This window comes from Temnothorax nylanderi, unplaced genomic scaffold (genome assembly GCF_030848795.1).
Source record: "Temnothorax nylanderi isolate EJ_2023f unplaced genomic scaffold, tnyl_v1.0 TNYL_tig0019_pilon, whole genome shotgun sequence".
Lineage (NCBI taxonomy): Eukaryota > Metazoa > Arthropoda > Insecta > Hymenoptera > Formicidae > Temnothorax > Temnothorax nylanderi.
The window spans coordinates 1,930,474-1,948,643 of NW_027249081.1; the positions used below are offsets into that span (position 1 = coordinate 1,930,474).

At 40.4% G+C, this 18,170-nt stretch overlaps 1 protein-coding gene across 11 annotated transcripts in view; it reads right to left on the reverse strand.

Moving 5' to 3' along the window:
• Nucleotides 1-18,170, reverse strand: part of Dlg1 (discs large 1) — a 336,847-nt gene that overhangs the window by 254,645 nt on the left and 64,032 nt on the right. For all 11 annotated transcript variants that reach the window (XM_071699803.1, XM_071699792.1, XM_071699794.1 and 8 more), the window contains exon 2: nt 1,042-4,202. In XM_071699803.1, coding sequence (XP_071555904.1) covers nt 1,042-1,471 — 430 coding nt within the window. In that variant the 5' untranslated portion in view covers nt 1,472-4,202. The remainder of the gene's footprint in view (nt 1-1,041; nt 4,203-18,170) is intronic.

Below are 18,170 nucleotides of genomic sequence, written 5' to 3' on the forward strand. Positions count from 1 at the left end.
GCCGGCAGATGAAGGGCGTTGATAAATGCAATACAACAGTTCGTTGGCTGCTCCCTTTATGCGCGAGTCGCGCCGCGAACGGAAGTTCCACTTGATATCGCGTGGCGCGCGCCGCGCCGATCGGACTGTACCACTTTTTACAAGTCCTTTTTATTATCCGCACAATACTGCTCTAAAATGCACGAGCGCGCGCCATCCATCACTGTCTCATCGATAATGTTTCCTAACGAGCGGGCGCTCCGCGTTTTGGCTGCATCACGACACGTACTCGGCAAAGTTTTCTTATGCTCTTGCAATATGCCGGGGCTGCATTACCGTAGCAAGATCGAAAAACGGAAGTGCAAGAACTTTCTGAATTTATGGCGGAGAAGCGACTGGAATCGAAGTAGGTCGTGTACCAGGATAGTCCATGAGAAAGGAGAATAAGCGAAACAACCGCCTCTACTCGTGTACTCGACGTGTTGTGACAATTGTATGTCGATAATTTCCGTTATACTTTATACCGCAACGTGTTTTACGTTTAACAGCGCTCTGTACGTCAGTTATTCAACATTTAGTCGTATTTCAAGCTAGAATGCGAGAATGTGAAAGAATTGCGTCAGATTCGTTTCTTTTCTTCGAGAGACGATTTCTCTTATTATCGCGCGCTGATATTTTCGCGATACGAACAATAGAAGTCACGCACCGCCGGTTATATCCCGTACAATTCCTGCAAAAGTTTCGTGTCGTTGCCTTTATTCCGTTCCCTAGGGGGCCCGAAACTTTTCCACGAAGCTTACATTCGAGCGCTTGGGAGACGATGGACTTTCAAGCAGACAATTCGAAAGGCGCGTATTAACAGAAAGTAAGCATAATGCATACGTTACGCGGTATATCTTGAAATGATAGGTCCCAGACTCCTTGTTTTATACAACTAAACTATATTTTACAAAACTTAACAGTTTTCTGATATCAAGAGAGTACGTTTAACGTGTTAACTGAAAAATTGGCCCGACAGAAATAATCGATAAAGAGACATATGATATGAGAGAGACACTCTACCTTCTTTCGCCTGAACGTATCCGTGCACTTCGCAGTAACTTCCGGCCGGGCCAGCCGCTCCAGGAGTGTCCAACGTGAAAAGAGTGTTGGCGGAGGAGCTAACGTCGTCGGACATCGTCTGCAGTAGGCTGGTAGCCTGCGACAGGGTACGTTGCTGCTGGTGATGCTGGTGGTGATGATGATGGTGCTGCTGTTGTTGCTGTTGCTGCTGCAGCTGCACCTGCTGCTGATGCTGCTGCTGCTGCTGCTGCTGCTGAGCGAGCATCTCCTCGTGCCGACATTTCGAGCAACGACGCATCTCAGAGCGGACACGCAGCAGCCAAACCATGCCGAAGAGCGCCATAGCAACCTCGAGACCCGCTGACCTCGATGGGTGCTTCATGCTCGCGGGGTCAAGGTCATCGAGGCTCCGGGAGCCAGCGCGACACATATCACCGACTTCAGTGCGGATTTGTCCACCTCTCTTTCTTTCTTTCTTTCCGCACCTTCTTCCCTCTCGCCTCTCTCTTTAACTCGCGCCTACTTTTACAGGATTGCGATTGTTAGTTAAGCAAGCATGGAACGACGAGTGCCGATGCTTTTCTCTAATTGTGTTATCGATAATTACTCTTATGCTCCTCTCTTGATCTCACGATATACAGAATTGTTAGGCTCTCATTGGCAGTGGATCGTTTTTTGATTATCCTCGAAAAACGATTACTTCGTCTAGAATTAAAAGCTTGTCGAATTTCGTAGCCCGTTAAATACTAATGAATATCGCTTATTGGACTTCGCTGTTTCTCAAGAGGGATCAGTGTTCACATTGGCAGCTTCTGATATTTGTCGAGTGTAGTATTATCCTCTTTCCTGGCCTAACTTCAAAATTCCTATTGCGATATCAACGTCGCCACGCTACAATTTTATTCGTTCTTTACGAAACAATAGAAACCAATGGATGACCTTGCTCACATCTCGTTAGTTTTCCAATGATTTCATCCGGTAGGAATTAAGATCCCTGTTCTGTGAATGTCTTGCCGGAGATAGAAATAGCGCGACACTTCATATTTTTCGAGGACGATTTATTGGGAGGAGCATGTCTCGCAATTACGGACAAAGGATATCCAATAAAACGTACGTGGCCAGAAATTACGGGAATTATCTTTCTCCCGTTTTCAGACACACGAAGCTCGACTTACTGATGACTGAAAAATGAGCAGATGGGCAAGGCACCTTTCTTCTTGAAGGCTGCTCGATAAGTCTAAGCGATGCATTTGATACTGATACTCTGAAGTGAAATAAACTCGTGTAAACAAGTTCGTGTAGAGATTTTATATTTATAGTTCCCTTATATGAAGGAACTATCTCTTATTTCATTTTATAAATCCTTCAAAATTTAAAGATTCGAAATTATTGAATAATTTCAAAGATCTGTATAAACAAAGTAGAAAGGTAGCTCCTTTTGTTCGACCAATTCTTCTGCAAATTGAAATGTCAAACAATCGATGTCGAATACAAATGTTTCTATTCGCTTGCGATTTATTTTATTTCATTTTTTCGGTAAACGTTATCAATTAGGCAGCACTTATCCGATTAGAAGGGAAATAGCTGGTAATTTCCTAATTTAAAATCTGCTTTTCTTCCTGGCAGAGACAGAGAGAGACAGAATTATTCAAGCTCTGGGCTTTCGCAAATACCAGAGCGAATCAACCAAGGCACCGGTTCTTCCGAGTATCGACGACGAGGAGGATGAAGATGATCGATACAGCCTTAATACGGAAGGAAGGTAAGCGATTGGTCCCGGGCGCACTCCGACGACGATGATACTTTTATAAAAGTACAAAAGACGTCCGTCCACGAGTGGTCGAAGACGTGGATTCTCCCATATTTCTCAGGAACTATCCCGTGATCATCGCCCGTTTCCAGGTCCTGGCTATGCCTCGCTCTTCCAATTTTCAGCGACCGAGTTCTGTCGCTAGATATCGTCTCCGGCGATTCCTGCTGTCCCCGTTCCTTCTTCCGTTAGACTCTTCGTGGTCCATCGAGCTATGTGATGCTGACGTTCTTCCTCTCTCTCTCGCTCTCTCTTTCTCGTGATAGCGCTGCACTGGAAATGCGATTCCGTCCCATCGGGACACGTACTTCCGATCGCGCGGTTGTCTCACCTCTCACGCATGAGTGAATTTCGCTCAGCGTTCATCCCCGATTGACGGGAAAGCGGGACAGATGCGGGGATGGAAGAGCGCTCGATATAGCGGGCAACTTACCCTCTTCTTCGTATCTTCTTCACCCTCTATGCGATTACATGGTATTTGCGAATAAAAAGGTAGCTTTTCGGCCCCGCATATAGTTCACCCTTTAGAATTCCGAAAAAAGATACGCTTGACAATCATGGCGACGGCGAGAAATCAGACTTGGACAAGTGGATTCTGCTCTCGCGACTGAAGGATTTAGCTAAAACGGAACCCTCACGCGGAGTGGCCTGCTTGGATTCAAGCAGCGGCTCGTTATCAATTCCTGTCGAGTCCGAGTCTGAATGGATTCACTCCTGTCAAACTGTCGATGTACGCGGAAGCTTCAACGGCCGGCACTTCAGCAATAACCCTGCCTTGATGATGAAAGGACGATATTAATTTCGTCGTTTGTTCACGATCTTACTTTACGATTACCTCGCAGCTCGATCCGTGCGAACCTCAAAATGGGCATTTTCTTTCAAAAGACGTTTCCGTCGGATCTTATCTCTATCTCTGTAACTTATTCAGAATCCTCGAACAGAATCGATTAGTGTCCGGAACATTCGTACTGTCGTGCTTTTCCAAATAATGATGTTTGCCACTGAATATCACATCGAGATCGATTCTTCTCTACAAAGAAATCCTTTGGACTAGAATCCGCGAGTACCTCCTCTACCTGGGAAAGCGAGTCCTTCACTTTGTACATACGTATAAGCGGATGAGGCGTTATTCCGATGCAGTCCGGGTTGATATCCGGCGATAACGCGGTTTTCCGGATACCGTGAAAAGGAGTTTGGAGAGGTTTGCGGGTAAAAACCATTGGTGAAGAAGGCTCGATAAGTGACCGGTTTCTTTTTCTTCGGGTCGTCGATTCGGTCTCGATACTCTCTCTCTTTCTTTGGAAGGCTCTCCGCAGCCTTAGATTTCCGGCCGATACTTCTCCATCCTACCCTGGAAAAGTCATGGCAGGAACCTTCGAGCGTTACCGATGCGAGAGAAGCGCGGTCGATTTCGCTCGCGAACTCGATGCTCGTTCGAGGAGAATTTTTCAATGAGCTCCACTTTCGCAACGACGGCTCTCTGAATAGCAGACTAATCGATCCTTCCGCGCATTGATTGATAATCTACAATACCGTATTTTTCGCTTACAGTCGCGAAACTGCTGGTCGCCACCGATAGAAAAGTTTCATCAATTATGTAATATTAATGATTGCACAAAATGATTCCTTGTTCGCGCTTGTTTGGAAAGTATTCGATTCGCAGATATTAGTTTCTTCGTACTCTTAAATTTATAAACGAACATGAAGTAAAAACATTAATAATGAAATAATTCATCAATAACACAGAAGAAACAAATAATATATCTTCAGGTGAATAAAATTCGTGACCTCCATCGATCACCTCAATAACCTACTCCATTGCACACCGATGGTGTAACAGCAGTAGAATAAAACGGTTCTGGAGCGGGCGATCGTAAATACAGATCGCGTCCAATAAAACAGGGACGCCAGCTAAGCTTCAGAGATTGACTTCGTCGCGAAAGAGAGAATGAGAAATAGAGGAAAGTGAGGCTGAGAGAAAGCTCCCCGCGAGAGGGTTATAAATTGCGACTGGAAACGTGGTACAAAAGGGACGACAATGACGACGACAACGACGAGGTTGTGCGCCGAGCCGAGTGTTCGAAAGGGTGAAAACACACTTGTGCGCGCTCTTCGCTCGGCACTGACGCTGCTGGCAACTACTGCTCCTTCGTTAGGTCAAAATATGAGAGTGAGAGAGCAAGAGAGAAAGAGGATGAAAGGCTTTCCGTCTTGCAAGACGGCGCACGCATAACTAAAAGCTTGTTCATTCTGTTTCATACCCCGCCGTTCGTCCGCGACGCGTTGATCCATTTCACCGCGTTATATCGCCACCGGGCGAGGATGGAAGCGAAAACACGGTAAATCGAGGCACCTAGGGCCGCTGACGCCGCACGCTCGCCGATTTTACATGGGGGATTTACTGGATCGGCGTTACCCGCGTTACCACCCACGGCGAGCTGAATAGCTCAATAACTGTCGGGTTTTCCCTTTAGTGTCGGCGCTCGCGGTGATTAAAAACGACGCTTGCCATGGCTCCGCAAGCGAAGTGTATTGCGATGAGCCGTATATTGAAGTGCCTCTATGCTATCATCAAATAAAGCACGTCAAAGCAAACGCACAACGGTACGTACATTTTACACGATACAATCATTTAATATATTTTAATCTTCGTGCGATATTTGTGTGTGTACACGCAATTTTTTTTTCCATACACGTTTCTCATGAAACACGTTTCTTCTTGTTTTTGTTTAAATTTGTTATTTATTTACTTCTATATTTTTCTATTTGCCTTTTCAGCCGTCCGCAAACCTTTTACGTTTTGCGCGAGAATAAGGCGCGCGGCGTCGTCGAGTACTCAAACGCGCCGAATAAGCGACAAATTTTGTGGACGAACAAATTTCCATCGCCCAGGAACTCATTTGGCCGGTTATCCTCCCGCGCGCGCCCGATATATCGATTTAACGGCGAGCCGATAAACCGCGGACGAATGCGATTATGTCGGAAATAATGCAGCAGACGGCTCGATGACCGCGCGTTCTCGATGCACGACCGCTAGCCCGGTGCAATAACGTACTCACGAGGGTTCGTCGAAAATGGGTGGAGAAAAAAAGGCCGGTCGATTGAACGAGAGAGGCTTGATACATCGCGCTCGCGTGATGATTACGCAGGCCGATCGTATTTCTTCGCGGCAAAACGTCCGAGCGTAATTTCGCAGGCGTGTAAATCATTGGAATTGAAATTGATGAATCATTAGCCCCGTCCCACGCTTTCGAGCGGCGCCGTGGCCGCCGAGCGTTTAATCGACGCGGTCGTAAAAATTAATTTTGCACTGCATCGCGAATTATTGTTTACGGATCGCCAACGGTAACCAACGACGGCGGGAATTAATATTTGTTTCTATATTCGCTTTGTATACGCAGATATTATATAGTTATTAGTTATCATAATCGGATCAGAGAGATCGGATATAATTTAGTATTATGTAACAATAAATAAGACCGCATATGGAGATACATTATTATCGCGTAATCAATAATCGCGATCGATGTTTGTTAATTGATGTAGTATTACTACAATTCTGGTATTATTAATATTTAACGAAACAACTACGTCAGTTTTCATTGCATAAATTCATTTCTATCTTGACTGGACGCCGCGCTGGACAAAAATTACTCTTTTACTCTTGGCTTGTTTTGAGACCTGGATTATTATGCCCGCAAAGTTCAAACTGAGGTAAAACCAAAAGCGGGATAACCTGATGAAGGTAAAGAGAAGGACGGAATATATTTTAAAAGTTTTACAAGGAGACCCTTTTTAGATGGAGACAACTTTACTTTCTTTCTTCATGAGCTTCGACAATTTCCCTAGCTTTTTTGCATACTTGATAAGTTAATCCGAGAATCTTAAGAACACACTAAAGTAATGCCAAATCTCAATATTTATTATTTAAAATACGGAATAGATATAAATAAAATATATCAACATTTGTATAATTATTTAAATTAAAATGCTGTATTTCCATTATAAAATTAAATTATAAATTAATTAATTTATAACTATAAGTAATTTTATATGTTTTTTAGTATATGAATTACCGCAAAGCTATTTCTGATTTAATTACTTTGAATAAAATAATAAAATATTTTATGTTTATATATATTGCCATAGCTGAAATAAAAAGCGCCAGTATAAAATACGATTATTATTTTAATTTCAATGGATAAATATTTACTTTTAGAGAAATAGTAACAACCTCTTTTTATGTCTCGTATTCAATTGATCGAGATTTCGATTTCAACAAAACCACTTAAGCTACCAAAATAAACACATATTGTTATTCATTGTACAATATTCATTGTTATACAATTTTCATCTTATAGAGAACTTAATTCGTATAATTGCAATGGACAAAAAAATAATGAATAGGAATTAACAGGATAAGTACATTTAATGCAAATTCTTTAGCAACATGTGTGAATGTAACGTGTTTCGATGTTTGTAACGAAAAACGAACTGCTGTTTTCGGGTAGTGAAAAAGGCTCATGATGACACGCGTTGCTGGGCCCGCTAATAGCGACTACGCATTTTGGAAGTTTTGTTTAACCCATGCAACGGCTGGGCTAGCAACGAGCAGTCCGAAATGAATGCATCAAAACCACGCCACGTATTGAAAAACGTTACGCACAATTCACGCAATGTGTTAAATAATTTTATCTCCTTTTCACCTTCGTATTTCAATCGCGACACCAGGCACGTGTAAATAACATCATTTAAACACCAGTGTAATTGCTCGCTGCTTTTACAGTCGATGGTCGCAATGTAGATTTTATGCACAAGGCATACAAAGTATTCTAAAATGTTTATATATTTTAATAGAGGTGTTTTAATAAACAGCTCTACGTGTTCTAGATTATACAAGGTAAAATAAATAAAACGTTTATTAGAATACGTATATCTGTTCAAGACAATGGCGCATATGGAGACTGTAAAAAATATCTATAAATATACAATCGCAAAGAAATTATTGTTAAAATATATATCATTTAATTTTTTGAACCTGCAATTTCATCAATCGGGTATAAAAAGGCAAGTTTATTTATCCTTTCATTACTTTCATCTTTAGGAAGTTTAAAGAAATATCAAATGACTAAAGTTAATGAAACTGATAAACTAATATAAACTGGTTACAAAATACGATGATACTTTAAGCCTTTCTTGGAAATTTTCCCTTTTCACATAAAACAATAATAAATACAACGCATAAAAGATAATGTATAGCAAAGATATTTATTAATTTTCAGTGATTAACCTTTTACCAATTTTTATTTGCAATTACACGTAAATCCAACAATGTGATTGCACTTCACTTATAAGTAATTCGTCGTGAATGTTCGCGATTCCAATGTTATTAGAGTAAGTGATTCCAATCTTATTGAGAGACACAAATCAAATCTAAAATATCGCAAGAACGCAATCCGATACCATTTTGAAATAATCACAAATGCGAAATTATTTTCATATGTAATGTAGAGATATTTTTTTCTTAATTACATTTACATTATACCAATATTTTTGCGTACGCGTCGAATTGTAAAATGTCGAGACGTTAGATCCGTTTTTTCTTTAACTGTTCGCCGAGCCCGATTAAACTCGTCTCTCGACGTCGTTTTACAATCTCCTTGCAATCCTTAAGCGTTCCGTAATCGTAAAAAAGAAATTTATCGGATAGGAACGGGCGTCTCTGTCGTTTCCAATTTCCTTTGTGGGTTGTGGCTAGGGGCACGGTGCCACATGGAGCGCGCCGTATAGATCTAACGAGCAACTGTAAGGGCGAAGTGAACTCGATGCAAACTTGATGGCAGGGCAGGTTGTTCCAAGCGTGCTCGAAAACGTGGGTATGGGGGTAGCATACGGGTAGTATAATGCAGATTCCGGCACGCGATTACAGCGGTTTGTGCAAGCAGTACAAACAAATCCACGAAACTTGCGCGTGCCCTTTGACGGTCATTCGCACGTTAATAATTTTTCAACAGAACAACCGCGAGCGAACATAGCAAATAAAAGGCGGGACAAAGGATTCTACAAGGATTTTCGCGAAGGAACGTATCGTCGATTCTGAAAGAATTTTGCAATTTGATAGGAAGAGAGAGAAGGCAGCGTTACCTTTTTTACGTCGATCGATCATATCGTGACAGGGCTTTGAGTATCCATAAACGCAATCGAATATATGCATTCTATAGTTTTAAACGAAAAGTGCAGTTTACTATTTTCGTGATTGCACTGGTCGACAATTTTGATGTAAAAATTTGTACCTTGCTTTATTTTTGAATTTTTCCATTTACACGTAAATAGATGAAACCATGAAAAACATTACTTAGCTTTAATTCAAGAAATACAGATTATACATAATAATAAAAAATTGCATATTTAAGATATTAACGATAACATAATTATTTTCTGGGAGTTCTTTTGTATCTACTTTCTCCTCAGATTTATTAACTAAAAAATAATTTATTTCCTCAACAGATCTTGCCAGTCAAAGTTGTTTAAAACCTAACTTGAGTACTTTTGGTTGGTTCGCCTCTTGTAGACTATTTCTGAAGTATCCCTACAGTCGAATAGTAATCTGCTAACATGATACGACTCTTTCCCTGTTATATCTTTTCCATTACCGAAATATCTTGGTAAAAATCACTTATATCTTATTTCTCATATTAAATCTATATTATTGATACTTACAATTAGTGTATCATTAAAAGTTGAGATTCAATTTTTATTGACATATTCGTTACCGTTACAGCACTAAAAAGTTTATAAGAATTGACGGTTTTGGTACAGGAGACATTTTCATTGTTGATCAGGGTTATTTAAGATTATAATTCAGATAATCAAATCTATTATGAGCGAATAAACGGAACCAGCATATTTGCTTCATCTTAAGAATTGACAAATTTGCGCCGTTTCACATTTTTCCGGAATATATTTTCTAGCATGTTAACATCGAGAATACTTCAAATGCTTCTGCTTTCGCGTAGAGAGGTGTATTAAAAGAGTAAGTAACACATTCTTTATAAATGAGTTCGTAGTTATTTTCGGCCAAGTAGCTTCATTCCCGAGGTTTTACGTAAGCAAAGGGAAAGACGAGGCAAGGCGAATGAGAAGGGAGCCGCCTTCATTCGGATTAAAATGAGCGGAAAGAGTGTGCTTTTCAGCGCGACACAGGTGCGTTCGCATCGTTGCATCGCGAGTATACTTTTATATTTTTTTCCGTTGTCTTGGTCACTGCTCTTTAATACTTCGTACTTAAGTCCTTGGTTTATTGCGGACAAGAACTTATTCTTCCTACCGCGAAAAGAAGACGGTTTTAGATAAACTCTCCGCTTATGAACAATGCACATTTGTTTCACAAAGAATAGCTATTAAGAATTATCAGTACTTCACTAACGTCTTAAAGCGAAGATCAGAAAAAAAATATTAATGTGTCAATCGTCCACACTATTTAAAATCGTCTATGTATTTATACTATCGTATCTAAAATTTACAATTACTTTGCTTTTATACCCATAAACTCCTACATAATATATATATATATATATATATATATTTTTTTTTTTTTCAAACCTCTTGAATATTTTACAAACTCTGCGTTTCGTATAAATGTCTCAGTTTTCGCGAAATTTACAAGTGTGTCGCTTAAATCTACATCTCAATCCCTGTGATCGATATATTTGCTCCTCAAAAGACAGCGCAGTCATCTCGGATATAAAATATTATTGTACGTCGCGGTCGTAACGTTCACAGATAAATCGCAAAAGCGCAGGAACGTCAGGAGGGTTCACTCTCTTCTTTTCCAGCTTCGGTGAAAAATTGGTTTATCTCGTCACCCCAATGTCCGAATTAAATTTCGGTTGCTGAAAGCGGAAACTATTTCACATTTGCACGGAATTCGTTTTTCCGACAATCCGCCATTCGTGCCGCTGTCAACGTTCAGAAAGTTTTTCAGAAATAAACTTTGCTTCCTCTCCCACTTCCGCCCCTTTTTCCACTACCGGCCATCTCTCTCATTTATGTTGGAAGAGGGTGTTCGGAGGGATACTAAATTTTCGTTAGAATTTTTTATTCCACCAACTTTGGCATTAAGCTGCATCGTTACGTATCCATGTCGGTGGAATTGTTCGTAAATACTGTTAGCCATATTTTTGACGGACACGGAAATATCGTGATAATCGTTATAATCGCGATAAATCTCTCGTACGCAAAACTGCGTGAAGAGATTTGGCCGAGCAAAGCAACATTGTTTCCAAGTTGTTTTATATAATACAGCGTGAAAAATTCTATTAAATTGTAATATTTTGATATCCGCTTGTTTTTTGATGCGATGAGATATAATAAATAGAATAAATTTTGATATTCAATTATTTATACTTTCATCTATCAATTATAACATTTTATAAATTTTATAATATTTAATTTTATAAGATTTTATAATAGTTTATATAAATTCAACTTATGATATTTATTTAGAACTTTCTAAAAACTTTCGAAACGGTAAAATATAACTTGTTACATAAAACATTTAATGATCTAATAAAACATTCTCAATGAAAAAGAAATCTTTTTATCATTCTACCAGGCTTCTCGTGCCGCTGAAAATGGAAAAGTTGTAGAAACGACTGCAGTCGCAATTACTCGACGACGACGAAAGTTCGCAACAAACAAGCTAATTGTCAAGATTCCTTGTACCGATGTGGCTGTCATGTAAGTGAGTGCGATTATTAACAAACTTTGTAATTCGAAACAAAATCCCGGCGCTGTCGAGTAGCCAATGAATGCACAAGTTCGCTGACGTAATACTAATTATTTATTATTAATTAGAAAGTTTGTGCAACGGCGTCTTGAATAGCGACCGTCCTATACATTAGTGTACCCCGCTGTGAAATTAAATGAAACGTCCGCGCGGAAAGGAAATTCCCAACGATAATTCCATTGTAATCGTGAAAAGGATGAAGACTATTTTTTGTGGAATTTACTGCGGATCCCTCAAAAGACGTAAGGAGAAAGAAAGAGAAAATTATATCACGTTATATCAGTGACAATTTTGTACATGATCATCACGTTGCGCGCGTCCAAGTGCTCCGATATCGATCATCTTTTCTTTTCTTGTTCGATGCAAATTCTCGACACACTTTTGCATGATCATTCGCAAAGTAACAAGATTCACACGAGACGATGTTTATTTTCCATCTAATTCAATTGAAATGTTTAGAAAGGGAACAGCGTTATTTAGCTCCGGTTGCCATAGATATGCTTTCCTTGTCGAGAACGAAGAAAGGACGGAGAACGATGCCAAGTTTGCTTGCCAGAACCAGACTCCGGTAACGAAATTTGTGCGGATCTCTCGCGAGGTTCTTGCTTCGTTACGCGTTCGTTGCTCGCTCGCGCAGTAGTCGCCAGCTTTATAACTGGCAACAAACTTATTCACGCGAACACGTTACATCCGACCGCGCGAGTTACGACGATTATCACATCGCTCGCACGCGCACGCACACACACACACACACACACACACCACGCCACGTTATCAACAAGACGTACTTTAATATAAAATCCCGCGAAGATAACGTAAACGATTGCTATATGTTTCCATACGGTCGCGCTGTACAGCCGATGATAGAAATTGAAATTAGAGAAGTGCGTATTTCAGGAATCTGGGGGAGAGGGAGAAAAGTTTGCGTCAAAACGCGCGATACAGTCGACAAATATTTATCGAAGCGCACGGAACAACGTGTACATTTAAATGAAGTTAATTAAGTTCCGTCTGTGCGGGAAAACCGCGCTCCTGGATGTTGCGTCCCGCGCGTCGGCAAAGACGCATTCAGACATCGTCGCCGCGATTATGTCTCTCGTCGTAGTGCATGCACACGTGCGAATTTCTGATCCGTGTGCACCCGCGGGACACGGGCTGGGCAGCGCCCGCTATTGTGTCGTGACCCCGGGACGGCGCGTCCATCTCTGCATTGAATTAGGGCGTAGCATCTCACCGGAAATTGCGTCCACCCGGACTGATCTGATCCCCGGCGAGGAACACAGTGTCACGAGTGATCGATAAAATGCGCTCCTCAAAATCAGACGGGCATACGCGCGACAAGCGTAGAATGTGTTCGAAAATCGATGATTGCGAACGTACATCGATCGCGAGTACAATAGACAGTTCACGAGTCTGAAATAATTTTAGTTTTACATTTGAACGCGCACATACGCACCGCATATTCGAGACAATTTTGATTGTATTATAATTTGAATATCTTGCTCTCGCAGTTCGTTGTTTCGTATTCGAAATCGTTCGTATCACCCAGGGTTCCCGCAACTATCTCGCCGATGTACGCTAGGTATTATTTATTCAATACTTTTGCCATAAAAATTCAATATATGCGCTACAAAATCAAGTATTAATGCTAAAGGCAATTACAGTGTTGTTAACATGTTTAATTTCTCAGTTTTATATTTTATATTTTTAGTACAAATTATTGTAAATTTTCTCTGCTGCTATGTGGACGCTAGCTGAATTAAGACCAATTATTTGAATTTTGTGATATAAACTTTTGTAAAATAGAGAATATTTTGCAAAGACAATAAAGCTGCGAAAATATAAAACATAACATATTTCATTCTTTAATAAATTCCAAAATATTTAATTTAATACGTATTAAAAACGAAAAAAGATGAAAACATCGTGCACGAGCATATTTTCGTCGAGAAAAATTGGCACGTCCTAAGTATTGATCCTAAATATTCGTCAAATAATCCGTAGTCAGGAACACGTGACTTCTGGTGCAACATGTCTATGCAATATCCATCTATCTTGCTGCAAATAGTACCTTCAAGATGTAAAGCGGACGGTGCATTTATATGGCCTGACGGTGAAAGAATATTTCACGCGAGAATTTCCGCGTCGATTCACGGAGCGGAGCTTGTTCGTTTCTCCGGCACCGGTTTCGTTTCGCGCAGCTCCGCGCAATTTCCGCGAAATTAAGCAACTCACTGTCGTGAGGTCGATTACATTTTTCGCCGTGAAAAAAGTGTTGGCAAAAAGAACGAATGTCTGCAGTCGTGAGAGAGCGCGACTGCGAAGGATGTGCGCGATGGCACCCTGCCATCGCAAGAAGAAGTTTGGCCGCCTCATTGACGTCGACTCCGCTTCTCCCCGAGGGCTTCCCGTCCTTAAAGTGCTCCCACTTGGCTTCGCACGCGCAGATTGGCGGTTGGAAAAACGTGAATCTACCACCCGACCTTACCTCGTTATAAAATTCCCCGATAGAATTCCCCGGGAGACTCACTAGATTTGATCTCTTTCGTCGCTTCTCATCGCGATTCCCGTTTTGTCTTTTCCCCTCGCGTTTTGACAGATCCAAGATCCAACAGAGAGTCCCCGACTCTTCCACATTGGCCTTCAATCCCTTCGGAATAGAGGGTTCCTCGCGAAAGAGATTCCATGAATTTCGAGCAAATGATAATAGAGTTAGAGTTCTATATTCGATTTATGATCTCTAGGTAATATAATATTTTATCCGCAGCGGATGCCACGAGAAATCTTTATTGGCTATTGGTAAATAATAAACAATTAAGTGCCGTTCGTTGTGTTTTTCGAAGAACCATCCCTCAAAATATATGACAATTTTATAATATCCCATTGTAAAATGAAAATATAAGAGAATCTCTGATTAGCGAATATCAATATCGCTGATAGAAGCAACTAAACGATTTAATTAACCGTGCACTGATAATTAATGCGCTATATATTCTCATTAAATCACTTCGTACCAACAATCTCTTCTATTTCGTATATCATAAATGTAAATGCCGAATCAATTTCAATTAAAATTTCCCCCGGCTTCGGGTAAATTTATCACAGCCCATTATTCGATATCAGTAGAATCATTATCGCGATTAACATCACGGTACTGATCACGACAATCCGTTCATTTGGCCCGTACATTCTCGTACATTCAACAGGAATATATCTTTAGTATGATGAAACTATTTAAAAAAAATGCGAAGAACACAGTTCGCAGATCTCTCAAAATGCACGTAATACTTGATATTTCAAATTAAATTACTATTAATTTTATACTATTAATTATGATAAGTAACATATATCGTTAATATTAATACGCGTACATAATGTGCAGTATAATATGTGCATAATACATATTAAATGCAATAATATAATAATAAGTAGGCAGGCACGTGCTCGTCAATCCATGAAATAAAAAAGCATCTGCGTTTGCGAGTGCATTATCTCCCCGGAGTACACTTTCCTTTTTTACAGGATCGATCTGCGGAAGACAGTCGACCATCAACATCGTTCCCTACATTTTTACGGTTTATTTTCCGTTCTTTCTCTCTGCTAGGTTCCGCATAAATTGATGATTACACTGCACGACCGGGAAAAGAAGCGAGTCTCTAATGGAGTCGTGTTCTTTGTGCAATTTGCATTTGATATTTCTCCGGAAAAATTGATTTCAAATATAATAGCCTATTCCTGGCAAATGGAGTCAAAACTGGCACTACGGAAAAGACGATAAGAAAGGAGGAGATTCTTTTTAAGATTCTTTGTCATAAAATTTACTATAAGAATATATTAACAATTACTTTTTCTTTTATTCGATTCCAACTTCAAATAATAATAAACAATATTCTTCAATAATCCAAATATACAATCAATAAAGAAAAATTATATGCAATTCCAGGTATGTTATTATATATATATATGTATATATATATATATATATATATATATATTTACCTTTTTCTTTTATTTACGTGTAAAAATACGAACGAAAAGATTTGTAGAAAGTTTTTTCAATACTAGTGGAACAGTCAGTCTGAACTCGGCCTGACAGAAATTAACCCGATGTGAGCGGACATTGGACAGTGACAGATAACTATTTCCGGTGTCTTTGAAAGATGTACTTCTCGTTAGCCATGTGAGTTTCTTTGCCAGACAGTTCGTTAAGCGGTTCCTGCCTTGATACTCGTCCAACAGCTCTAAATTTTTGGCGAGCTCGTAAACGAGGCAGTTGCACGCTGCCACAGTCCATGGCATTCAAGTGGATCGTGACGAGAATTCTTCAAAATAATCCGAGGAATGAGGATTTTTAATGAGTTAAACATAACAATGTCTTTTTATTACATTACATTTTATTACATTATACGAAGCTCTTGATATTATCCTACCATATATGAACATTTGCGCACAGCGAACTCCAAATACTTGTTTTTCTTGTAACAATAATTATGAATAAACATAATGCTGACAATGATAGTAATACAATAAACGATTCATATCGAGTCATTTTAGCGAATTAGATACGCATTTGTTTCAATAGGTGGCAGTCGATTGATTAGTCCGATAATACGATGAAACGTCCGTGTTAGTAATTACTGCCCGATCAAATCGCGGAAATGTTTAATAACGCACGGCTGTCACGACGGTCCGTATTTAAACAATCATCGTGACACCCTCAATCCCACATCGCTCTCAATGCCGCGTAAAGCGTTCATCAATTAATCCCGCGCGCGTGTCTCGCGTCAATTTTTTATTCGACCACTTCACCGAAGAGCGGGCACATACAGGTATCGTCGAATATCATTGGGAAACAATTTGCGCGTGACGCATTCCGCGTGTAACTTTCGGCGCAGTTGCCCCGTGTGGAGTTGCCAAGCGGAGTTAAAAAGTAGCCGACGCGGTGCGCTGCAAACTTCCGCGCCCGGGCTTCATTAAATTGATAATGGATCGCATTCCGCGCGCGAGCGGAACACAATAGACGTCCGGACATTAAACGACGCGGCATTAAAACTTGCCGGGCGACATCATGGCTGCCTCGCCGTACACCGTACTTCCGCCGTCCTACGTTTCGCCTGCGCGGCAGAGAGGGTTAACGCAATGCGTGTTCGTTACGGCGCGCATTAACACCGTTCCGGGCAGAACATTATGCGGCAAAATATCATGCCGGGCGTTTTATGATATCTCCCGTCGAGTTACCCCCAATTCTCCAATTAGTTGGATTGCAACATTGTCGTAACGCTGGAGCATTAAACCGCCCGGGATATTTCGACTCAACTAAATCTGTCGTGAACGCAACGTTTGTTTCGCATTCCTATAAATTTATCGTCTGTATTTAACTGCAGCAATAATTGCAGTATGGCAATCCTATTGATTTACGATTATATAATAATGCAAAAGTCGACCGCTCGTATGATTATATAAAACATATACGATAATGGCGACAAATTTAAAAATAAGTGCATTGCTCGTGATTTATTGTCAGCCGATTAAGCGCGATGCGAAACTCGGAAGGCGCCGTTTTCATTAAGCCGATAATAAGCACGCATTCCGTACGAACAGAGCACACAGTGCGCAGCAGCTGCATTAAAGTCCACCGCGGAAATTAGCCGAAAGAAAGTTTCACCGTTGAGAAAGAAACCGAGTGGCTTACTGCTTCGTCGTGAGCCGCGTATGCCGCGGAAGTTCAATATTTTATTGCCCCTTGGAAAAATTTTCGACTCTTCGTCCATATCGCTAAAACGGAAATTCGATATCGAATAACAAATAGAGGCGGATGATATCGAATGTTTTGTATTTATCGTGGCAATGTCAATAAAGTGTAATATAATAATCAACTCTCAGATATTTTGAATATTTGGCTTTGCAATTAATTTATTATAACAATAATGAATAAACTGAATTAGAGATATCGCACTGTATAATCACATTATACAAATAGCATTGTTTTTATTATGATAATTTTATTATTCTATTACGATAATAATATGACGTCACGGAGCACGTTGAGAGTGCGCAATATGGTTAGAAAAACTTTAAAGGATACGGCGTGGCGGACGACGGGTTCCGGACGGCAGTAGTAAACAATCGATCGAGCCCGGCAAGCGAGCGATCGCGAGATATACCTATATGGACAAACCTCGTATAAACCATGGAAAAAAAGAGGACGGCGCGGATATCGAGCTCATATAAAGTTTCATTTCCAGGAATTCAATAATCGCTTACATCGCAATAATTCGCGAGCCATTCGATTTTGTCTTATCATCGTTTCTCGCCGTCATTCATGGAGGATCCCGCGAATCGTGGAATCACGTCGAGCTCTCGCGATCATAAATGAGAACGTAATACCAGAAACAAATAACGATAATGCGCTCTTCAGCCAGTGCCGAGATCGTGCTATCGAGAACGGATTCAAAAAGAGATGCGGTATGAAGGCAATACAGCGGCATTCTGAACGAAATACACGCCAACTAAACGATGAATAATTGTCAT